General features: G+C 43.1%; 1 protein-coding gene across 6 annotated transcripts in view; it reads left to right on the forward strand.

Moving 5' to 3' along the window:
- The window catches only part of Adarb1 (adenosine deaminase RNA specific B1), a 124,632-nt gene that overhangs the window by 95,344 nt on the left and 4,443 nt on the right, over nucleotides 1–24,845 (forward strand). For 4 of the 6 annotated variants that reach the window (XM_027394293.2, XM_035450983.1, XM_035450980.1 and 1 more), the window contains 5 exons: nucleotides 160–328; nucleotides 1,323–1,501; nucleotides 2,458–2,626; nucleotides 15,659–15,840; nucleotides 24,106–24,284. In XM_027394293.2, the coding sequence (XP_027250094.1) occupies nucleotides 160–328; nucleotides 1,323–1,501; nucleotides 2,458–2,626; nucleotides 15,659–15,840; nucleotides 24,106–24,284 (878 nt within the window). The remainder of the gene's footprint in view (nucleotides 1–159; nucleotides 329–1,322; nucleotides 1,502–2,457; nucleotides 2,627–15,658; nucleotides 15,841–24,105; nucleotides 24,285–24,845) is intronic. The other 2 variants (XM_027394297.2, XM_035450984.1) reach the window with 1 other exon arrangement.

Consider the following 24,845-nt stretch of genomic DNA (forward strand, 5'->3'; position numbering starts at 1 on the left):
AGGCTATTTGAGGTTCAGGTTTCTCGCCTGGAATCAGGAGACACGAAGACATGTGAAAACAAGCTCAAGTGTTAAGCTGACCCTGAGTGGTCCAGTTGCTGAGATCACGTGTCAAACAGGCCAGTGTCATTAGTTGCCAGTCACTCTCCTGTCTTTCAGGTACAGACGTCAAAGATGCCAAGGTGATAAGTGTTTCCACAGGGACGAAATGTATCAACGGTGAATACATGAGTGACCGTGGCCTTGCACTGAACGACTGCCATGCAGAGATAATCTCCCGAAGGTCCCTGCTCAGGTTTCTTTATGCACAGCTTGAGCTTTATTTAAAGTAAGTTTAGGAATGAAGAAGTGAAGGAAGCTATTTTAAAAATACTTTCTGTCAGAAAGCATTGCATAGCCTTGACTTGTTTGTGTAAGCACTGAGGGATTCTCAGGATTATAACTGTGTGAGCCTTGCTCTCCTGTGATGCTGTCTGAGCAGATCCCACTCTCTCATGCTCAGTTGTGAACTAGAGTGAACTAACTCATAAACACACACACACACACACACACACACACACACACACACACACACTTACGTGAGACACATACACAGAAACATAGCATACTCATAAACTTCGTATATATTTAAGATTGGTTATGCCGGGCATTGGTGGCGCATGCCTTTATTCCCAGCACTCAGGAGGTAGAGGCAGGCGGATCTCTGTGAGTTCAAGGCCAGCCTGGTCTCCAGAGCGAGTGCCAGGATAGGCTCCAAAGCTACACAGAGAAACCCTGTCTCGAAAAACCAAAAAAAAAAAAAAGATTGGTTTTTGTCTCGTGCATTGTGAATATAAACGTGCCTTCAAAAACTGCCTGGTAAAGAAGGCCATTTTCATTTTAGTCACTGGGCATGGTCATAACTGACCTTGCACCTGACTGCTCTTCTTGACAATGCCATTTCTCCCGTGTGCTCTTTCTGCCCTGCAGTCTCACCTGAGAATAGTCACTCACAGCTGATAACGTAGTGATTACCGAATGGATCTGGACGAAGGGTTACTATAAGCATGTATAACAATGATTCTAGTTCAAGCCAGACATAGTGCTACACAATCGAAAATCCTAGCAGTCGGGGAGCTGAGGCAGCAGAATCCCAGGTTCAAGGCCAACCTGGTGTACCCAGCAAGATACTGTCTCCAGAAGACTCACTTCTCCCACACTGGAGGCAATGGCCTCTGAAGTCCTTCTGGACCACTGTAGATGTTCCCCCCTCACCCCACCCCACCCTGCCCCATTGGCCGCACATACCTTTAACTGTCACTCTCACAACTTTTCCCTTGCAGTAACAAAGAAGACCAGAAAAAGTCCATCTTTCAGAAGTCAGAACGGGGTGGGTTCCGGCTGAAGGATACTGTACAGTTCCACCTGTACATCAGCACCTCACCCTGTGGAGACGCCAGAATATTCTCCCCCCATGAGCCCGTGCTAGAGGGTATGACGCCAGAAACTCACCAGCTGACAGGTTTTTAAGAAAACATAATATAATGTAGTGTTAGAACACATCCACATCAACGTTCTTTTTTTTTTTTCTTTTAATTTCAGCCTTAGGTATAGATTTGATAAGAGTATAGATTCTTTGTTCCAAATTAATCATTTGGATTAATGATTAAGCTAGTAAGTTTTAATGAAAAATGCTAATTCTAAAAGAATGGTGCTAGTTTTGGTTAAGTAATTAGAGTGGAGTGAAGGCGTTTCCACCATTAAACAATTCCCGTATTTCCAGTGCGTGCTGACTGATGAGTGAGTGACTGAAGCATGAGGCTATGCTGCAGAAGCAAGTGGACAAAGGCAATCGAGGCCCCTAGTGTTTGTTGTCTGTTGCATACTCTGGAGGCCAGCCTAGGACTGTGGTTTTATAGCAGTTTGTGTGTACATTCCTGCTCTCATGCCCAAGAACCATGAATTGCAAATGAATTTTCTTGGTTATAAAAACAATAATACTGTAAATAATTACTACTTTTAAAAATTAATAAAAAAATTAAAGTCATCAAAATTCATAAAACTCACTGCTAATCACTGGAAATATCTTTACATATTCCCATGGATTGATTTCTGTGTTTGTCTATATTCATTTTTGAAATGATAAGAATACAAAAGTTAATATGTAACAAGCACCTAAGTATCTATCACTCAGAATTAGCAAATCTTAGCATTTTTTCCATTTGTTTCCACTTGTTAATGATAGAAATCATCTCAGCCAAAATGTAAACCACCTTTTTTCCATGTTCATAAACTTAGTCTGTATTGTCTTTTCAATTTGATTTTACATATTTACTGGAATGTATATTTTATATGGGTTGGATAAATGTTTGCATAAATATCCATAAATTGTACTTTAAATTTTATTACATTAGATATGCTTTTCAATAAGTTATCTCTTTTATTACATGTGGGTTTTGAACCCTGTCTTTCTTGTAGAACCAGCTGATAGACATCCGAATCGCAAAGCAAGGGGACAGCTACGGACAAAAATAGAATCTGGTGAAGGGACAATCCCTGTGCGCTCAAACGCCAGTATCCAGACATGGGACGGGGTGCTGCAGGGGGAACGGCTGCTCACCATGTCCTGCAGTGACAAGATAGCACGGTAAAGCCACTCACCATGCATGTGTGATTCTTAATAAGCCTTTCCTAACTGGCTGTTTTCAAAATCATTTGGATTTTAACCCAGTTCCCTGCTCAGGTGTTCCAAGAGTTCTATAAAGACAGGTTCCTTCATCACAGGTGCTTTTAGGGTTACCTGGAGGGGACAAGGGAGACCATGGCACAGGGCACTCCAGTTTTCCCACACCACTTGCTTCAGAAAGTTCATCTTGCCTTGTGCTATACCTTTTTCAACATAGGTATCAGGGTTAAGCTGATTGTGTTGGCCATTCCACAGGCTATGATATTTTACAGTTTGCTCCCAGAGGAAAACATGCAAGCATTTCTTTGTCAGCAGGAAACACAGTGTCTGCTGTGCCCGTCAGTTAGCACTGTGTGATTGATCTTTACCAACTAGAACAATGTGAGCCATCCCAGGCCAAGGCTAGTGCTCTGTGAGCACGCTGCTCTAGTTACCTACTGCGTGCCTAGGAAGCAGCTTCTCTCAGGAGCTTAGATCCAGGTCAGATTTTAGAAATCCATTTCTTCAGATACCGGAACAAGTTCCAGTGGCTATTCTGTTTTTATGTCTCAGCTAATGTATTTCAGCAGGTGATGGAAAGCATTCAAAAGTTCAGATGCATATAAAATTAAACCCCTTGCTACAGAACATGCCCCTGTGGTGCCAGGGTAAGCAGTTCTGGACTAGCCACCCAGAAGGTTTGGAATTGGTGTAGACATAGTGCTTGTGTGTCTTTTTCTCCCCTGTACATCAGAAGGGTCCGGCTTAGGGAGGCACATCTTGCAATGCTGCATGAAACCTGGTCATCACTTATGAACCATCATCTTTTCCATTGCTGTGAGACTTTGTATTGATTTTCTCTAAAATGCGTGTCATAGGGGAGCTGGCTGGATTAATCATATATCCACCTTGGACCATTCTTCCCGAGCACTGATGCAGGTTAAGTAACTTTTAGCCAAAAGAAGAGAAAAAGATCCGGAGGACCGGGAGTGTTTGAGATTTTGGAGGCTTCGAGTTTGGAAATATTTCTGTAGACTCTATCAATTGAGCATACCTAACTGAAAATCCAAAGCCCAGATGCTCCAAACTCTGCAAGGCTTTAGTGGTACACTACCTGTGCCTGCTGTAGTGGGTTTCCTCTTTCTTGTTTTTAATTCATTTGTTTATTATGTATACAGTGTTCTGCCTGCATGTGTCCCTATAGGCCAGAAGAGGGCACTAGATCCCATTACAGATGGCTATGAGCCACCAACTGGGTGCTGGGATTTGAACTCAGGATCTCTGAAAGAGCAACCAGTGCTCTTAACCTCTGAGCTATCTCTCCAGCCCGTGTGTTTGCTCTTGTCTTTCCAGTCTGCCCTCCAGGTGCTCTCCCCACCCTCAGCCCGTGTCTGAGTGTGTGTGTGTGTGTGTGTGTGTGTGTGTGTGTGTGTGTCTGTGTGTGTGTGTGTGTGTGTCTGTGTGTCTGTGTGTCTGTGTGTCTGTGTGTCTGTGTGTCTGTGTGTGTGTCTGTGTGTGTAGGCAAATGTGTTCTTTGAGACATGCTTATTTAAGTTGTTAATTATTGAGATGGTGTTACACTCTTCAGTCCCATTTTGTTTCTCATTTTTATTCACCTATATGACTTTTTTCTTTATTTAAGTCATTATTTCTGAATTTTACAAGCATTCTGACTTAGTCATGGGATACTCCCATCATGATGGACACTGGGATTTACTTTCTCCCCGTACCCCTGACTCTTGAAGCTCAAGACAAAACCTGTGCTAGAGCCCTGTGGGAGTTTAGACTATGAGTCTCATAACTGTAACTTCACAAAAGACATCGGGTTGCTGTCACATCACCTGACACCATATAGGATTTATTTGCTTTTAGCACATTTTGTAAGCAGACATCATCTTGCGTTCCTTCCTCTTATTACTGGGGACATGGAGCATTTCTTCAGCAGACGTGAACCACTAATTCATTTTTACCATCTTTGAATTGCATCTTTATATCCTTTACTCATTTGTCTTTAAGTTGCTTTCACTTGAAGCCTTTTTCTAATTCCTCTTTTAAAGATTTACTTATTTTATTTGTATGTATGTATGTGTCTGCATGCATATATGTACACCATGTGCACGCCTTATGCCTATGGAGGCCAGAAGGGGGGTGTAAGGGTTACATGTGGCTGTGAGCAGCTACCCTGTGAGTGCTGGGCCCTGAACCTGGGTCCACTACCGAGCCATCTTGCCAGTCCTGCCCCTGTCTTCTTAATTTGGAGAGATCCCCTCATGATTGGTACTGCTGTCATCTTTAAACCTTTGGGGCAATTTAGCATCTTCCTTGGATCCTTGCCATTGAGTGGCTTTGTCACCTTCTGGAGATCACGACCAAATACGTGAGGGCTTATCTGTGGACATTCCCTTCTGTTCTGTTGCACTGTATGCTTGTATGTCAGTATCACAATGTTTTGGTTACTGTCACTTTTATACTATTCTGAAATCAGAAAATAGGACCCTTCACTCTTCTTTTTCTTTTTCTTAAGTTGTTTTGCATCCCATTGCTTTTCTGAATTTTGTTTTTATTTTCACGCCTGTAAGTTCCTTTGCAACTTTGGTTTGTTGACTGCAGACCTTGATACTCGGCTTCCATATATCTGGTTTTTCAATTTTCATTTTTCATATTGGTTTATAGTTTTACTCTACTTTGGGTAGAAAGATTCTTGTATGGTTTAATTTTCTTGAATTTTGTAAAATTTGTTTTGAGGATGATGCCTGGTCTGCCCTGAAGAATGTTATAGATGCACTTGGAAAGCATGTGTACCTGCTGTTCCTAGGGTGGAGTGTTCCTTGTTTGTGTTAGATTCAAGCGTCTACAGAGTTCTAAGTCTATTGCTTCCATTTTGCTCTTCCATCAGATATGTGCATACTTGAGTGGGGTATTGGCATTTCCTAACATTGTCATGTTGCTGTCCATTTCCTCCTTCAGATCTGTCAGGGTTTGCTTTATATATTCAGAAGTTCTGTGGCTTGTAGTCTAACATCCACAGGTGGTGGTTGTTGTCCACATTTATATGTCTGTTTAGCAGGTGGGGTGTGTGGAGGTCAAAGGACTCCTTGGCAGGAATTGGTCCTCTCCTTCCACTGTGTGGGTCCCAGGGATCAAACTCAGTTCATTAGTACCCTTACCATTGAGCCACTTTGCTGGCTCCATAGATGTGTTATCTTGCTGGTAAATTGAGTCTTTTATCATCATATACTATCTTTTTTCTCTTCTGGGTTTTTTTTTAATCTATGGTGTCTAATTATTCCTACTCATTTGGTTATCTTTTGCATGAAATACCTTCTTTTTATCTTTGCACTTTCAGCATACCTGTGTCCTTAGATATGAAGTGAATTTCCTAATATATAATCCACCCTGTTATGTTATTAATCCATTTTTCAATCTTGTCCTTTGGCTGGGAGACTAGTCAGCTAATATTTCAAGTATTTTGGTAGGGAAGACTTACCTTGTTATTTTTGTGTGGTATGTAGTTTTATTTCTCCCTGATTTAGTCCCTTCCCACCTTTCTTTTAAAATATCCTCACAGGAGTCCTATTTCTTTTTGTATATTTTCTATAGAACTTCCTTTGTGACTGTTACTCATTTTTTTTAGATTAAAAAAAAAATCTGTCCATGTGTGTGGTGGGGGGCTATGCAGGTGTGTGTGAAGGCCAGAGGTGTTAAAACCCCCAGAGTTGGAGTTACAGGCAGTTGTGAGCCTCCTAATGTGGATCCTGGGAACCATACTCAGGTTCTCTGGAAGAACCTCCTCTTAAATGCTGAGTCATCTCTCCATTCCTTGTAGTTACAATTCTGATTGCATAAAACATCTTAAAATTATAGCATTCTATTTAAATTGATAATAATGTAGCTTCAAATGCATATGAAATTTTCTTTCTACCTTCACTCCCTCATACTCTGTCAATATCACAGATTTTATCCCTTTGTATATTTTATAGCCACTTTCATAGATCTGTAGTCATAATTTATTTAAATTCAGTTCATCAAAATTACAAGCCAGGTATGGTTGTGCATATCCAATCCCTGCACTCAGAAGGCTGAAGCAGGAGGGTCCTGGGTTCAAAGCCAGCTGAGCCGCATAGTGAGAACCTGTCATTTAAAAAATATATGTATATATAAATGTAAATATATATACATATAATTATTTTTAAAGATTTATTTTTATTTATGAGTATGTGTGTGTCTATATGAGTGAATGCCGAAGATGTGAGGGTGACTTTGGAAGGCAGAAAAGTGGCATTGGATCTCTTGGAGCTGGAGTCACAGGAGGTTGTGAGCCACCTGACAGGAGAGCTAGCTAGGAATGGAATGAACTCAATCCTCTGAGCAGGCATTCTTAACTGCTGAGCTCTCTGTCCAACCCCTGAAGTTACTGTGTGTGTCCATGTCCACCTTTGCAGGAAAGCCTCATGTTTTATTCAGCTTTTTTTTTTTTTCTGTCTACTGTTCTGAGGCTTTAGTTTGAAGTGAAGGACTGGCTCCTGTCTGTGTCTCTATTTCTTCTAAGGTCTAATAGTGATGAACTCTGTCCACTGGTATCGGTGGTCCCTGAAAGTCATCATTCCCCTTCATTTAAGAAGGATTCTCTGAGATACATCTTCTCACTCCTTTCTGGTCTCCTTTACTGAGAAACTGGTAAACTCTCTTTATGTGAGCACTGACTTTTCACTGCCATTTCTTAAGTTTCTTTGCCTTGACTTAGTCTGATTGAAATGTACCGTACCCGCTGTGGTTTTACTTGTATTTGTGCTCGTTTCAGTTCTTTGCCCTTGAATCTCTGTGGTCTTTTTCTTTCCTTGGGGTTTCAGGCAATATTTCTTCTAATAAACTCTCATTGCCTTTCTCTTTCTCTCTCAGCATTCCCAGGACTTTCATGTTGTTCTGCTCACTGGTATTCATAAGTCCCATAGCCTGTCTTTTATTTACATCCTTTGTATTTTTCTACTGATGATTCTGATGGCCTGTCTTTAAGTTTACTGGCTCTTTCTCCCATTGATCCCATAGCCAAGCTTTTCAGGTCAGTTGTTTCCTTCATGTTCAAAAGGTCTCATGTATTGATGTAGTTCCTTCTGTGTTGATAATCTCGTTTTATTCATGCAGTCTTTTCCTAGTGTTGAGTGCCCGTGTTCTCTTTTATCTCATTAGACATCCATATGTCAGTTACTTTACATTATTTTCCAGGACACTCATAAATCTGTATTTCCTTAAGATTGGGTTCTAGAAAGGATATGAGATAGGTAGGGTTTTAGTTGGGGAGGGGTGGTAGGGGAGGAGGGGAGGGAGAGGGAACTGAATTGTCATGTAAAACAATCTTGTTTCTAATTCAAATAAAAAAAATATCCATTGTAAAAAAAAAAAAAAAAAAAAGATTGGGTTCTAGAAATTTATCATTAGTCCTTTGGTCCATGCTTCTTTTTTTAATTTTGCTACTTTATTTATTTACTTAGCTGGGATTGAGCATTTAGAAAAAGAAACACCTCTCCCAGTCTCTGTATATTGGCTTTGTACAGGAAGTTCTTCCTAACCTGGTACTTGTCTGTTTTTGGTAACTTTTAAACGTTAGTCCCTCCCTGTCACTGCCTGTCTTAGGGTTTCCATTGCTGTGAAGAGACACCATGGCCATGACAACTCTTGTAAAGAAACATTTAATTGCTTACAGTTTCAGAGGTTTAGTCCATTATTGTCATGCTGGGACATAGCAGCAAGGCAGACATGATTCTGAAGAAGGAGCTGAGAGTTCTATATCTTGATCCACAGGCAACAGGAAGTGAACTGAGTGCCTCATTGTGTGTAGATTGAGACCTCAATGCCCACCCCCACAGTGACACACTTATTCCAACAAGGCCACACCTCCTAATGGTGCCACTCCCTTTGGGGGCCATTTTTTTTTAAATTCTAGTCCCTGAACCCCAAAGACTTGTAGCCATGTAATGTAAAAATGTATTCAGTCCAATTTCAAAAGTCCTCATAGTCTATAACAGTCTCAAACTTATTATTTAAAATTCTAAAGTTCAAAGTCTCTTTTGAGATCATACAATCTCTTAATTGTAATCCTCTGTAAAATCAAAGTCAATAAGCAGATCACATACTTCTAACATATATTGGCACAGGATATACATTACCATTCCAAAATGTAGGGGAGGAAGCATAGTGAGGAAATACTGGACCAAAGCAAGACCAAAAACATGCTGGACAAACTCCAAACTCTGCATCTCCATGTCTGATGTCAAAACACTCTTAAGATCTCCAACTCTTTTCAGCTTTGTTGACTACAACACACCTCTTTCTTTTGGGCTGGTTCCACTCCCTGTTAGCAGCTCTTCTTGACAGGTATTCCATGGCTCTGGCATCTCCAGTGTTTTGGGGTCACCAAGAAAATCCAGGCTTTAACTTCACAGCTTCATGCAATGGCCTCTCTAGGCCTTCATTCGGGGGTCATCCCTGACACATGCCTGACCTCAGTGGCTTTTCTTGTTAGTGGAGGAAGATTCCATGACTCCTTTCTTCTATCCTTGAAGTCAGAACCACATGGCCAAAGCTGCTAAGTTCTGCTGCTTGCAGGGACTAGGACATGGCCCCCGTTCAATTACATCTTCACCAGCTTTCTTTGTTTGATGGTTTCCTTCACTGCCTAAGCTTGGCTGTTCTGGAACTTGCTCTGCAGACCAGGCTGACCTTAGACTCAGAGATCCACCTGCCTCTGCCTCTGGAGTGCTGGGATTAAAGTCATGTGCCACCATACCTGGCTCTAAGCTTTTCTTTAATTCCTTTTCACAAGTTGGATAATTAGCTGGGTAGGATCTTACCCTGAAGTCACCACTCCCTTTATTCCATGTCCTAATCTGTTTATCTCTTTGAACACAGTACTTAGCTCCATTCCATTTCCTGGTACTCCTTTTCTCCTCAAAATTGTACATTTTATATTTTTCCTTTCTCAGCTTTCTCCTTTTTTATATATCTTCATTAGAATTAACACTAATAACCACATGACAGAGTCTATACTAGACTGTTTTGAGATTTCCTCTGCCAAAGGAATTAATCCAAATCTCTTCACTTTAGCCTCAGGCAGACTCTTCAGACAAGGGCAAACAGCAGCCACATTCTTCACTAAAGTATCACAAGAGTGATCTCTAGACAACATACTAAATTCTTCTCCCCTGAAACCTCTTGAGCCAGGCCCCCACAATTCAAATCTTCCATGTTCCTACTAGTATGACTCATTAAGCATCCCACTGCTTTCATAACCCAAAATACCAAAGTCCAAATTCCTCCAAACAAAAACATAGTCAGGCCTTTCACAGCAATACCCCATTCCTGGTACCAACTTCTGTCTTAGAGTTTCTATTGCTATAAAGAGACACCATAACCATGGCAAGTCTTATAAAGGAAAACATTTAATTGTTGTGGCTTACATTTTCAGAGGTTTAGTCTATTATCATCATGGTGGGCATGATGGCATGCAGGCAGACATGGTAGTGGAGAAGGAGCTAAGAGCTCTACATCTTGACCCACAGGCAACAGGAAGTGAACTCTGACACTGGGCATAGCTTGAACATTGGAGACCTCAAAGCCCACTCCCACAGTGACACACTTAACTCCAAAAAGGCCAATACTAATAGTGCCACTAATAGCAGCACTTCCCTTTGGGGGCCATTTTCTTTTAAACCATCACTGTGCTTAATTAGCCAAGATGGATACCAGCTCTCTAGGCATACTTCAGATAGGCAAGATGCTGGTTCATGACCTGCCCCGTTTCCATCCCAAGACATGAATGTTTTCCCAGCAGCTGACATATTCCTTGTAAGCAATGGCCACAAACAGGCATGCCAGACTCCACTGACTTTCCTGTCCTTTCACTGCTGTATCCTCTCAGTTTCACAGCGGTCCGGATTATGTAGATTCTTAGTTAAATACTATTTCTAACTTCTGAACACCAGTAAAAATGAAAGCCATATAGTTAGAAAAGAGTTCTGCAGTCTGATCTACAGAGCAAGTTCCAGGACTGGCTCCAAAGCTTCACAGAGAAACCCTGTGTTGAAAAACCAGGAGTTCCAACCATCAATCAGCTTCAAGTTAGAGTCTAGATTAAGAGCAACCTTGATGCTTGCAGAACAAAAGCACTGGTTTGAAGGGTTTGCTGAGTGAGGGGAATCTGCCTTTGGTTGAAGGGGAGGTCACACAAACAGTTGCCAAAATCAGAATCCTTAAAACTCTGTGTCTTTTATTTCATATTAAAAAAAAATATTGCTTTGAGGAAAAGCACAGGCAAATTGACAGAAATAGGAACAACACATGTTTCCAGAAAAGACAACAAAACTAAGAAATGGCTGCTCAGGAAAATCATGGACCAAGAATAGCATAGGATGGGAACTGGGATTGGTGTAAAATGAAAAAAGATTGGGGGATTTTTTTGTTTGTTTATTTTTGATTGGGGTTTTTTGTTTGTTTGTTTGTTTGGTTGGTTTTTTGAGACAGGGTCTCTCTATGTAGCAGTGGCTGTCCTGCAACTAGCTCGATAGATCAGGCTGGTCTCAACCTCACCGAGATCCGCCTGCCTCTGCCTCGTAGCGCTGGGATTAAAGGTATGCGCCACAAGTACCCAGATGAAAAGATTGTTTTTAAGAAAAAGTTAAAAAACAAAAAAACAGGAAAAAATAGCATAGGAGCCGGATTGATGCCAGCTGGATGCAGGGCCTCCAAAGAGGCTACTGTGGAGATCTGGATGGGTAGTGCTGGGCAGAGGCCACTAGCACTACAGTGTTCCAAAACATATGGGGAACTGAGGTCTGGCATAGGCTGAGGATGGGGATGGTGACACTAGAGGTGACCATAGTGTCCAGCTAGCCCAACAGTGAGGGCAGCCCCAGAGAGATTGCCCTTAGAACAGTGAGAGGTCCTGAATCTCCCTGGGGCTGCTATGTTTGTGGCCTCTGCTGCCCAGGATGCAAGAAAAGACAGATCCAAGTACAGACAGGAGGGTTTCTTGACTCATTCGCTTGCTCAGAACAGGTGGTAGGTAAGCAAGGACTGCTTTATGGAAGCTCCTGGAAGAGTCACACTTCCAGCAGGATTAGTTTGAAGGGCACATGTCGCTTTCTCTGAAGGTTAATTGTGACGTGGAAGCAGAGAGAAAAAGGACCCACAGAGCAAACTGCTGTTTTGACCGGTTGCTTGTCTGAGCAAGGGCTGTGGAAGGAGGTCATGGTTGGATCAACATAGTGCTCTTGTTGTATGTCTTCTGGTCACTGGCCTTGGTGTGCTCAGGGCCAGGTCAGGCTCTGTAGTAGATTGGGTTGGGGTGTCGGAGTGACAGCAATATTTAGCCCATCCTCAAAGAATAACTTAAAGAAAAGAAAAAAAAAGAAAGAAAGAAAGAAAGAAGGTGCAGACCAGTCCTGAACCCAGCCCGAGAGGCATAAGGCCATGAGACAGGAGTACCTATTGTCTTCTGGTAACAAATGAGACCCCTTCCTGGGGCCTGAGCAGAGAAGCTCCTCATCTAATGCCCTGGTCCAGGTGGGCATGGGAACTAGGCAGGCATCTCTAGCTGTGTGGTTTCAATGTGTGTGACGGTTACCTGGTGAACGCTTTGCCATGGGGAATTGTGCTGTGTCTGTAATGTCCTTACATGGTGGTCTGTGATCCTGGAAGGTGGGCATGGCTGTTCTCTGTAAGGCTAATTGACAGGAGCTTGTCTTTGGGTAGAGCTGGCTGAGGAGCTGTTTTCTGCCCAGTGCCTTGAAGCTCTAGAGCTCCTGGGATCTCCTAGGAAGTGTGTGCTCAGAATTAATGAGTCCTAACAGATGCTGGTTTCCGCAAGATCACAGCATTACTGCCCAGAGGACTGAGTTCTGCTTAAGTCATCTAAATCAGCAGGCTTCTCATCTGCATCAGAAAGGAGCCCTTGGGCTTCCAGAGCTGAATCATTTCAGATGTTCTCTGAGGACAGGAAAGGCTGTTTTAATTTCCTTCTTAGAGGGTAGAAAGAATACATCCTAGGAATTACAGGTTGTCCATTCATCGTGTTGACCTTCTTCATGGGGGTTGAGAGAGGCCACAGAAAGTAGCAGTGTGAGTTATCTGAAGGGCTGGTGAGGGAGTTCAGTGGCGCATGTGTGCTCAGTCCTCAAGGCTTCAGCAGGGAAGCCAGGACCTCAGGGGCTCCAGAGGAACTGTTAAGAGAGAGCTGACCTGGTGGATGCATGCTATTTTCTGGGAACCTGTTGTGGGGTTCCTGGGAGGGAGTGGACTGGACTAGTCAGTGTCTTCCCAGAGCTGTGCCAGCTGCTGCATGCAGGAGGAGACTGAGGGCCAGACCTCTTGTTTGCTTCTGGAGGGGGCACAATGACAAGGCAAGACTGGCATCATTTGCCCCTGGTCTAGTTATGGTATTATTCAGAAGTCAGAACCTAGATCTATTTTTAAATTTATTTTTTATTTATTCTTTGTGTCTTACACATCATGCCTCCCAGCCCTACCCATCTCCCTCACCACCCCTAAATAAAACAAAATAAAATTTAAGAGAAAAGGGTGGCGGGGAGGGAAGAAGGGAGAAAATCTCATCATAGACACAGTGAGTTATGTAGTACACCCCTTTATCCATACATTTTTACATGCAGATGTTTATGGAAAAGAATCATTGGTCTGATTTGAGGAGATCAGCCCTGGGTCCACAGGACTAACACTCTTCCCCACACGTGCACTATTGGGGTGGGACAATACATAATCTGGGCCTGGGTAGCTGCAGGGTTGGTCAGCCTGCTAGCTCTCCCCTGTCTTTGCTACCAGGGTGGGCTCTCCAGCATTGCCCTGGCTAGTTTCACCCCTTGAAGCTGTGAGCAAGGGGGTGGGGTCAGTTATCTGGTTTTCATATCCTCAGGGTCACCTCTCCCACACCTTCATCTTCAGGGCTCTACTGTGTGGCCCAGGAGATGTAGCTGCCTCTCTCCAGCTGCAGCTGACTAGGGCCAGAGACAACTCTCTTGACTCTTATGACCTCAGGCCCAACTCTCCTACCTGCTTCAGGCATTGATGGGCAGGCCTGGTGTGGGGTGGGTGACATCTCTCCCCTACCCATGCTGCCATAAGACAGATGAATAATGTAGACAGCTCTCCCATGCTCACAACACTGTGGCTGGCTCACCCCCACACCTCTGCCAACAGCTCTACTGTGCTACCCAGGTGAGGTGAATGACTGGTGGGGTTGGGGGGGCACGGGGACAGCTCTCCCATCTGCCTCAGGTGTTGATGGGCTGGGGTGGAGGGGACAGGGAGGACATCTCTCCTCCACCCATGCCACCACTAGAGAGATGAATAGTGGGGACAGCTCTCTGTGCTCATAACCTGGGGCTGGCTTACTTACACCTCCACCAACAGGGTTGAGAGCCTAGAAAGGGAGAGATAAAGGTTATGCTAGGTGTGGCCTGCCCCTCCATGGTGACCCCTGCCTGTCCCAAATCCCTTGTCCCAGAGGCTAGAGTATGCCATCCTCCTGCAACCTAGCTCTTTGGGGTTGAGCTTCAGGATCAGCTCAAGGAGCCTTCTGTTGGTACCTCCTCTTAAGTGGGTGGCCCCTCTTACTCCTTTTCTCAGAGAAGCCTCCACTTCGCCTCACATTGGTTGTCCCTCAGTTCATGAGTCTTCATTTGTTTGTTTGCTTTTTTGCTGCTATATTGCTCAGCACCTAGGCTGTGTCTTCTCCTGTCCTCTCCCATCTGCTGAGTATCAGCCACATGTGAGACACACAGGAGTTGCTGGGTTTGCAGTGGCTTCCGGGTTGTTCAGAGCTTCTTGTCTGTGGGGTGAAGAGAGCAGGCACATAGTAAGCCAGTGGTGTATCAGAGTGTTGCTGCTGCAGACGTCAATCAGTGGTGTGGCAACTGCCAGTTGCTGCTGCAGATGTCAATCACCAATCACTGGTGTGGCAACTGCCTGCTCCTTGTTACCGTCTGTCTCCAGGGCATGCACCGCAGTTGTCACACCACCCTGGAGCACCATCCTCTGAGGAGCTAGCTCTGAGGCGTTCCTCATGAGACTGCAGTCCTAGATCAGGACACCTTGTTCCCTGATGGAACAGCCCTGTTATTAGAAGAAAAGTATATGTATTTGCCCATGAGAAATTTCCCTCAGGCTATTCACAAGAAACATGTGGCTTCTCAATACCCTTTAAGAGATAACCTCCAGAAAGTATGTTGCCATGGAAAAACATACTAGCTATGCTAGTTGGTTTTTGTCAACTTGACATAAACCTAGACATTCCTGGAAAGAGCGAATCTTATTGAGAAAATGCCACCATAACATTGACCTGTCGGCAAGTTGTAGTACATTGTTTTGATTAATGATTGATGTCGAAGGGCCCACCCAAAGGGGATGGTGTCACTCCTGGGCAGGTGGTCCTAGATGCTGTAAGAAAGCTGGCTGAGCAGATCATGGTGGTATAAACCTTTAATCACAGCACTCAGGAGGCAGAGGTAGACGATCTCTGTAAGTTTGAGGTCAGGCTGGCCTACAAAGCAAGTTCTAGGACAGTCAGAGCTGTTACACAGACAAACCCTGTCTCAAAAAAAAGCAGGCTGAGCAAGTTATGGGGAGCAAGCTGGTAAGCAGCATAGCAGCATTTCTCCATGACTAATGCTTCAGTTCCTGCCTCCATGTTCCTGCCTTGAGTTCCTGTCCTGACTTACCTCAGTGATAGAGTATGATTGACCTGGGAGTTTTAAAATGAAATAAACCCTTTCTTGCCTAAGTTGCTTTTAGTTGTGGCATTTTGTCACAGCAATAGAGACCCCAAGACTATGACCCAGAGTTATCTCACTGTGAAGATAATTTTTAATTGAGTTGCTTAGTCAGTGATTTTCACGGCCATGTCTTCCACTCTTACAGTTCCTCCAGCATTAGCCATGTGTCTCTGTGCTGTGTCTGTATGTGATGCCATACCTGTGTCTACTGAGATGTGCTTCCTTCTCCCTGCAGCTGGAACGTGGTGGGCATCCAGGGGTCCCTGCTCAGCATTTTCGTAGAGCCCATCTACTTCTCCAGCATCATCTTGGGCAGCCTGTACCATGGTGACCACCTCTCCAGGGCCATGTACCAGCGGATCTCCAACATAGAGGACCTGCCGCCACTCTACACCCTCAACAAGCCCCTGCTCAGCGGCAAGTACCCTTGCATTACCTCCTCCCTCAGTGCCCTGAGCTCACGCTGTCTGAGTCCTACATATCACCCCACCTGGAGCCAGCATATGGCTGCCAGGCAGCAGCAAAGCCATTAAAAGGGGAACAAGACCTTGTCTCTGAGCCTCTTGACCTGGTCTCCAGGGCCTTTTAAGGCAATCCTTCTACAAGGTGAATGCCTTTCCACAGTTGTGAACCTTGCTATTCTCTACAGAAGTTGCAGGAACCTGACACCTCTGTGCTTTTCATGTACTTCGTATTCATTCCTGCTCCAGTGACAAAGACTTAGGCAGTCTTCCCAAGCCCAACCTGGCTGGGTCTTGGGAACCACTCATCCTCACCCAGGTGCTATCCAAGAGCTGCTGGATATCCACCCTGCTCCCTCTGAACTGTGGCAGGTGTGGCAGCTGCCCACACTTGCTCTCCTTCACTGGTGCCTTCTCCTGCCATTTACACCTTTACTCCTGGTTTCTTTTCTTTTGTAGAGTGTCAGTGGCTAGCAGTAGAGTGAACAGGAGCTTTTGAATTCAAAGGTCCTAACTTCTAAGCCCAACCTTATTTAAAAGGACACAGTTAAGGTATTTTTACTCTTTTAAAAGAAAATAACATTATACTTACTTCTGTGAGCTCAACACTAAAACCATATCCTAAACTAAAGCACACAAAAAAGCTTTTTTTGGGGTGCATGTGTTCTCTGCCTCAGTGCCTGGCTGCCAGCATGTCTTTAACTGCAAGGAAGCAGTGTGGACTTTGATTTGATAGCATGTCTGTCAGAGCATATGAAGTAAGCAGGGCAAGAGAAAGATGAAAGTTATCTGGGATTGAATATTATAGCTCCCTAGCAATTATTCCTTTTTTTTTAACTCCTTAAGCCTGATGGTTAAGTTGAACTTGGAATATTAATACCTTTTTGAGTATTATTAGTGCATGAATTTCTCATGAGCCAGGAAATTTCCAGTGTGATACATTTGGAGAGAGATTACTTCCTTAGCTGTCACTATAACTAGGTATTTGAGCATAGATGGTTTGTAGAGATCTAGTGTAGCTCACAGGGGCCTCATTTGTTCAGTGTCTAGCTCATGTGGAATGGGAAGGCATCGAAACAGGAAGGTAAATGTGTGCTGAGCCCATGGTGGGGCTGGGGAGATGGCTCAGTTCAGTTCCCAGCACCCATATGGTGGCTCACTACCTCCTGTAACTCCAGTTCCAGTGGACCTGGTGCCTCTTCTGGCCTCCACAGGCACACACTCAACCAGAGTGCAGTCTCTGTCTGTCTGTCTGTCTGTCTGTCTGTCTCTGTCTCTCTGTCTCTCTGTCTCTGTCTCTGTCTCTCTCTCTCTCTCTCTCTCTCTCTCTCACACACACACACACACATTTAAAAGAGGGACAGAGAACAAAGAAATGAGCCCATGATAAGAAAGCAAGGTTAAGGGTCAGGATCTCTGTTTATAAAAACTTGCTCTCCGGGAACTGACGGGGTCCTTCCTGTGAGACAGTTAGTCCTTATGAGAATGTGTGCCCAATGACCTCACCTCTTTGGCCACAGCACACTAAGTACAAGAGAACACAGTCCAACCAGATCCAAAACATGGTGAGTGTTTCGCTCTAGTTGCCACTGTCTGTATTTATTCATAGAGTATGAATATGAATGTGAGATACAGGGCCCACAGATGTCCCAAAAGAGCTGAGTAGCCTGTCTAAGCAACATTCCATCAGTAACTGAAATCTGAAATTGACCTCATTTGTAAAAGTCAAATTTTTTTTATGTATATAAAAATTTTTTATGTATATGTTTTATGTATATAAAATATATAAAAATGTGACACACTTCCCCCAACAAGACCACACCCACTCCAACAAAGCCACACCTCCTAATAGCACCACTCCCTTTGGGAGGCCATTTTCTTTCAAATCACCACAAGTGCATTTCCCTTAATTTACTAATAAGGACTAATAATAATTTCTAAGACACAAACCCATAGAAATCATAAATATATGTATTGATTATTATATGTAGAATTCATTTTTTATCACCCTATCATGTGAGGAACCTATTAGAATGTGTATTTGAAGTGAAAATAAGAAAAACAGTACCAGTTCTCCTGATTTTTTAAGTTGAATCCTTTATTAGGCCAATTCACAGTGTCTCTGCAGTTTTGTGTTAAAAGTTCTTATTTAGCACACTTAATTTACAATGACTGGGGACTCTCATTACCAGCCAAGTCATTCCTGTTTTTATTGGTTTCTGCACAGTGGCCTATGATCAACTCATTACCCTAGTTCTCACTTTGCAGCCCCAGAGAGGTGAGTTGCTCATGGGTGTCCGTCCTCAGGATGTGTCAGCCCTGGGGACTTGGAATGTACTCGTGTGACCATTTCGAGCCTTCTGCTCAAATAAAGCATGTGGTTGGATTGGAACCTTGGGCTAGCTATTTTCTTTTTGCCTTATTTGCTCTGTTTTTGTTAAAGATGTTAATTTACTTAGCTTAAAATATAAGGAGGGGGGATGTTTGCACTTTTAGAGTTTTACTTCTTAGTTAATTCACCATTTAGCTTTAATGCAGAGTGTTGCAGCTCTAGTGCATAGGATTCACTCAGCAGTGGTCCTTCATTCTGGCTTTGTCACACAGAAGTAATGCAGTTGAAAAAGAAGATGATACAATCCAAATAGCCATTTGTATAGAAACAATCCAATTTTCATTATGGCCAGAGATTCCCACAAATCTCAAAGTGAACATTTCATTCCTCCTCCCTTCAGAAAAGGAACTGTTTTGACATTTTGTATTCAGCAGTTGGATAGCTCAATAGCAAACCCAGGAAGAAGCAGTTGCAGATCCTAAAATGAATCAGAAACAAGGATCCACGTGAGAAACTGACAGGGGTGTTGTTCTCAGAGGAAGTGATGTGACTTAGTCAGTAGCCCAAAATGCTGAGTTGTACAGCAAGGCTGAAGTCTTGAACATTTTCCTTCACACATGCCAGGAAGCTGTCTTAGCTGTTAAAATGCTGGGTAGGCTCAGCACACATACTTCTTGGCAAGAACCCTGCCTGCACCTTGTTTATGCACAGCAGTGCTGACAGCTGCTGGGTAGCACTGAAGCAGTTGTACACGGTAACGCCTGTGATACGTTCCTTCTCATGATGTCTAGCGTCTCTTTCTCATGGGTAGCCATGTAGATGATGAAACTCCATGTTTCAAAAAGTTCTAGAAAGCGGCAAGGGCACCTCTCCTTTGCTTTTCTGTCTCCCCACAGCCTTATTTTCTTGAAACATCTTACTATGTTTAGCTCAGCCCGACCTAGAACTCTTGATCCTCCAGCCTCAGCCTCCTTAGTACTGGGATTACTTTACCACGTTGGGATACATTATCACATGGAGCTGTAAGACTGCTGTAGTTTTCTCTTCCTTCCTTCCTTCCTTCCTTCCTTCCTTCCTTCCTTCCTTCCTTCCTTCCTTCCTCCTTTTCTTTTCTTTGTTTTGAGACAGGGTTTCTCTGTGTAGCCTTGGCTGTCCTGGAACTCACTCTGTAGACCAAGCTGGCCTCAAACTCACAGAGATACTCCTGCCTCTGCCTCCCAAGTGCTGTGATTAAAGGTGTGTGCCACAACTGCCTGGCCATAGTTTTCTTTTACTATCTTTCTCAGTCATAAAATGAGTTGAGATGTAGCTCTCTCCCAATTTTTTTCTCAAAGAGTTTTTTAGGGTTTATATTAATGGTTCCTTAAATGTTTGGTTGAACTTACAGTACAGCCATTCTATGGAGGTTTCTTTGTGAGTAAATTACAAATTAATGATTTATTTATTTTTTTATTTTATGTACATTGGTGTTTTGCCTGCATGAATGTCTGTGTGAAGGTGTTGGATCCCCTGAACTGAAGTTACAGACAGTTGTGAGCTGCCATGTGGGTGCTGGGAATTAAACCCAGATCCTTTGGAAGAGCAGCCAGTACTCCCAACCACTGAACCATTTCTCTAGCCACATGAAATTACAAATTTTCTGTTACTTCTTCACTCTTTGTCTTTGAGTAAGCTTGGTGGTTTGTATCTTCAAGAAATTTGTGTATCTCATCTGATTTGTGAAATGTGGGTGTAAATGTATCCTGATATTCTTCTTACTGTTTTAATTTCTGTGGCATCTCTAGTGGCACTGTGTCCCATCCTAGTATTGGTGGTTATACTGGCTAGTTTTATGTCAACTTGACACAAGCTAGAGTCATCAGGGAGGAGGGAGTTTCAATTAAGAAAATACCTCTATAAAATAGGGCTGTAGGCTAGCCTGAAGGGCATTTTCTTAATTAGTGATTGATGGGGGAGGGTCCAGCCCATGGTGGGTGAGCCATCCCTGGACAGGTGGTCCTCGGTTCTATAAGAAAGTAGGCTGAGTAAGCCATGAGGGGCAAACTAGTAAGCAACACTCCTCCATGACCTCTACATCAGTTCCTACCTGCAGGCTCCTGCTCTATTTGAGTTCCTATCCTGACTTCCTTCAATGATGAATAGTGATGTGGAAGTGTAAGCCAAATAAACTCTTGCTCTCTCCAAGTTGCTTTGGTCATGGTGTTCCATCACAGCAATAGAAACCCTGAGACAGTGGTTTACGTTGTCTTTTTCCAGTCAGTCTAGCTAGCAATATCAATTCTTTTGATCATTTCTAAAACAACAATTTCTGCTTTCATTGATTTTCTCCTATTATTTTCTGTTTTATATTTTAATTACTTGTTTCTTCATTATTTTCATTTTTCTGTGCACCCAGTGTGTTATTTGCTCTTTCTCTAGTTCAAGATGCTAGCAGAGGTCATTGTCTTTTACAGCACTTATAAGTATCATTACGTTGTGTTTTCATTTTCAGTTATTTCAAAACTCCTTGTCTTCAGGTTATTTCCAAGTGTGCTGTTTAATATTAGAGAGGTTTGCAAAACTGTTTATGTAACCTATTTCAAATGGACTTTCATTTTATAATCTTGGTCCTTTTAAATTTATTAAGGCCTCTTTTGCAATGTAGTAATGTTCTGTATTGGACTGGAGAGATTGCTCACTGGTTAAAGACACTTGCTGTCAGCCCGATAACCTGTGTTTAATCCCCTGGATGCACATGGTAGAAGAAGAGGAACCTTTTGTCACATGTCTGTTCTGTTCTGTACACATGTATAACATATGTATTTCAGACAGGGTTTCTGTGTGTAGCCCTGGCTATCCTAGGCTGCCTATAGACTAGGCTGGCTTTGAACTCATAGAGATCTGCCTACCTTTGACTTCCAAGTGCTGAGATTAAAGGCATGCATTACCATCACCTGGCACATAACTATATTTTTAAAAAATTTGTCTTTATAAATGTTTGGTGAGAACCAGAAAAGAATGCATATCAGTTGGTTTTAGGTAAATGGATCTATAAATGTCAGTTTCATCAAGTTGACTGACTTTGTCATATCTTTCATGTCCTTACTGATCTACTCTACCTGTCAGTTCATGAGAGGATATTTACTCTCTCTTCACTAGAATTGTATATTGTCTGTTTCTCCTAATTTAAGTGTTTACTTAATGTATTTTTCTCAGCTTTGTGATTAATGCAGAAAAGTCTAGGATTGTTGATTTCTCTTAATAAATCAGTCTCCTTTATCATTGTAGATGACCTTTATCTCTGGAAATGTCCTTGGTTCTGCCATCTGTTTCATGACCTCAGCTTTCCTCTGATTAGTGATAGTATATATATCTTTTAAATGTCTTTTTATTTTAAACACAATAATCTCTTCGTTTTCAATGAGGTGTTTTAGCCATTTTCTTTTATTATGATTATTATTAACTGTCATTATTGCTACTAATTTTTTATTTGATCCAAATGTTCTTTGTTGCCCCTTTCCATTTTTCTCTTACCATAATATTGTGTTTGACGATTATATTTTAGCTTCCTTTTATGTTCTAGCTGTTACTTTTGTTTTGTATACTTATTTTTTTTATTTTTTATTTTATTTTATTGGTTCAAATTAGGAACAAGCCTGCTTCAGATGTCAATCCCTTCTCCCTCTCCCTCCCCTCCCCCCAACATCCCACCTGCCCTTAGTCATCCTTAATGTACCACACACAGAGATATCCCCCTAACTCTTTTTTTGTTTTGTTTTTGTTTTTCGAGTCAGGGTTTCTCTGTGTAACAGTTCTGGCTATCCTGGAACTTACTTTGTAGACCAGGCTGACTTCAAACCCACTGAGACCTGCCTCCCAAGTGCTGAGATTAAAGGCATGCACCACCACCACCCGGTCATCTCCCTGACTCTTACAATAGATGCTCCCATTTCTCTTCTCCCAGACTTTGTGGTATTATCACATTTTAATTTTTTTATGTGCTAAAAGTCCCACATTATTATTTTCATTTCAAAATTCTGTTATCTTTTAAAGGTATTTAAATGATAAAGGGTTCCCCCCTTTCCCTCCTTCCCTCCTCCCTCCCCTTTCCCTGTTCTCCTTTATGTGGGTCTGGATTCCACTTGCTGTCATCTTCCCCTTTGACTGAGAACTCTCTTACATTCCTTTTAAGAGTCTTCTGAAGATGAATTAACTATTCAGCGTCAGTGTGTCTGAAAGTGTATTTTGCTTTCATCTTTAAAAACAGATTTTGCTGAGCTAGTGTATCTTTCTGGGATGGTAGGGGCTTTATGCTTTTTTAGAACTCTAAGGCCATTGCCCTGTCTTCTTATCTGCATTGTCCAGCCCGTCTTGGCTCCTCGGTTTGTCTTCTCTGACTGTGCTTAAGATTTTTCACTCTCTGCTGATGTTGAGCAGTTTATTGTGACATGCTTTGATGTACTTTCTTCATATTTCTTTTGCTTGGGGTTTGTTCTGTAGTTGGTTGTTTTCACAGAATGTGGAAAGATTTTATTCATGTTTCTTCATGTATTTTTTTTTCTGTTCCCCATCTCTTTCAGGAATTCTAGTTAACATACATTTGGTTCTTTCATGTTACCACCATAGGCCCCCCCACACCGTGTGTGTGTGTGTGTGTGTGTGTGTGTGTGTGTGTGTGTGTGTGTGTGTGTGTGTATGTGTGCGTGTGAGTGTGTGTGTGTGAGTGTGTGTGTGTATGTGAATGTGTGTATGTGCGTGTGCACGCGCGCGCGCACGCGTGTGTGTGTGTGTGTGTGTGTGTGTGTGTGTTTCACTCTGAGTAGCTTCTGTCATCAAGTCTCATGATTCACTAGTATTTTCTTCTGCACTTTGAATTCTGTGATTAAGTCCATCATGGATACTTTTCTCCCAGACACTGGTTCCTCTCTAGAAGTTAGGTCCAGGGCTTTGTCTCTGTCTTGTACATGCTTGCTAGGTGTCTTTCCTCCAGTCCTCTCAGAAGTCTTTAGTCTTGAATAACAAGCATGCTGTGGAGTCTTCTGCTCTCGGATACTCTCTTCAGATTACTTCTACATTTCTGTCCCTGTGCCACTCTCTCCTAGGAACTCTGACTTTCAGAGGGTCACGGCAGCCATATATCCTGTATCTTAAAGGCACAGCATAAAGTTTAAATGCTTTTTTTTTTTTTGGTTTTTCAAGACAGGTTTCTCCATGTAACCCCGGGCTGCCCTGACACTCACTCTAGAGCAGGCTGGCCATGTACTCACAGAGGTCTTCCTGCCTCTGTCTCCCAAATGCTGGGAATAAAGGTGTGCATCACCACCGTCCGGCCAGATATCTTTCTAAAACCTTTCACTCTTCAAAGCAAGCCCGTGGTTGGCTATCATGAAATAATTAAGTATGAGAATGCGCCTGTGCTTACCTGCTGAGTCCTAGGTTTCCATGTGTACCTGGAGCGCTGTGCTGTGAAACTGAGGGGCCTGGTACATGGCATTCAGTGGCAAGGCTACATGCTACTGCATTTGAGCAGCCTCATGGGTTTCACTTTGTAGAACCTGAGCTTGCCCATCTGTCCTTTGCTAGGTTTCTAGCTCAGTTGGTCCCCAGGGAGAGCTAAGACATGCTTGGTAGGAAATCCTGTGGATTCAGGGATCTGTCAGATTCTATAGTCTTGCCCCTCACAGACAAATATATATTTATGTATCAGTTCTGACTTCTTAGACCTGTTTTTCCTGGGCCACCAAGAGACAGCTGACACTGGGAGGCTTAGCCTCCTCCTTGTGGCAGTGGTATGCTTTGTCCTGGTATAATGGACATCCTCAGCTCTGAACTGTGTGCTGTGCTGTCCACTTCCTTCTTCCTGGTGGGAAACAAGGGCTTCATGTCACTTCTGTGTCTGCTGTATTCCAGGCATCAGCAATGCAGAGGCACGGCAGCCAGGGAAGGCACCAAACTTCAGTGTCAACTGGACAGTGGGCGACTCTGCCATAGAGATCATCAATGCCACAACAGGGAAGGATGAGTTAGGCCGCCCGTCCCGCCTGTGTAAGCACGCGTTGTACTGTCGCTGGATGCGTGTACACGGCAAGGTACTGAGGCACCCTCACTGGGTGTCGGCCTACCTCCCCCAGCGTATCCGTCTCCATTCCTTCCATCCCTCCTGGTTTTCATCATCATGCCATCATTGCAACCTTCTAACAAGATCATTTGAAAACTCTTATTTCTTCAGATTGTTGTTAGCTGAAACATATGGCCTGGTTCCACAAGCCTGAGAGCTGCCTCAAAGACAGCTTCCTCCCTCACTCCTGTAGAGTCTTAGCCATTGTGCCGGGAATCATGAAAAGGAAGGGCAGTCAATGAGCACTGCCATGCTGGCTTCTGTTCCCTTCATCAAGGGTCAGAAACTTAATTTAGCTGCAGAGTCCTTTTCCCCAAGTAAAACTTCAGATAATAAGGCAGGATAACGTATGTTCTTGTTTAAGTCAGTGATTACGGTGTTTTCTTATTATCAAATCAGCTTAGAGCAATAGTGTGGGGCTCAAACTCCCCTGTGCTCATGGGGAAAGACAAATGCTATTATGATAACCCAAGGGCTTTGCAGGACACCTCCAGTCTCTGCCATGTGGCAAAGCATGCATAACCCAAATGCT

This window comes from Cricetulus griseus (assembly GCF_003668045.3).
Source record: "Cricetulus griseus strain 17A/GY chromosome 1 unlocalized genomic scaffold, alternate assembly CriGri-PICRH-1.0 chr1_0, whole genome shotgun sequence".
NCBI lineage: Eukaryota > Metazoa > Chordata > Mammalia > Rodentia > Cricetidae > Cricetulus > Cricetulus griseus.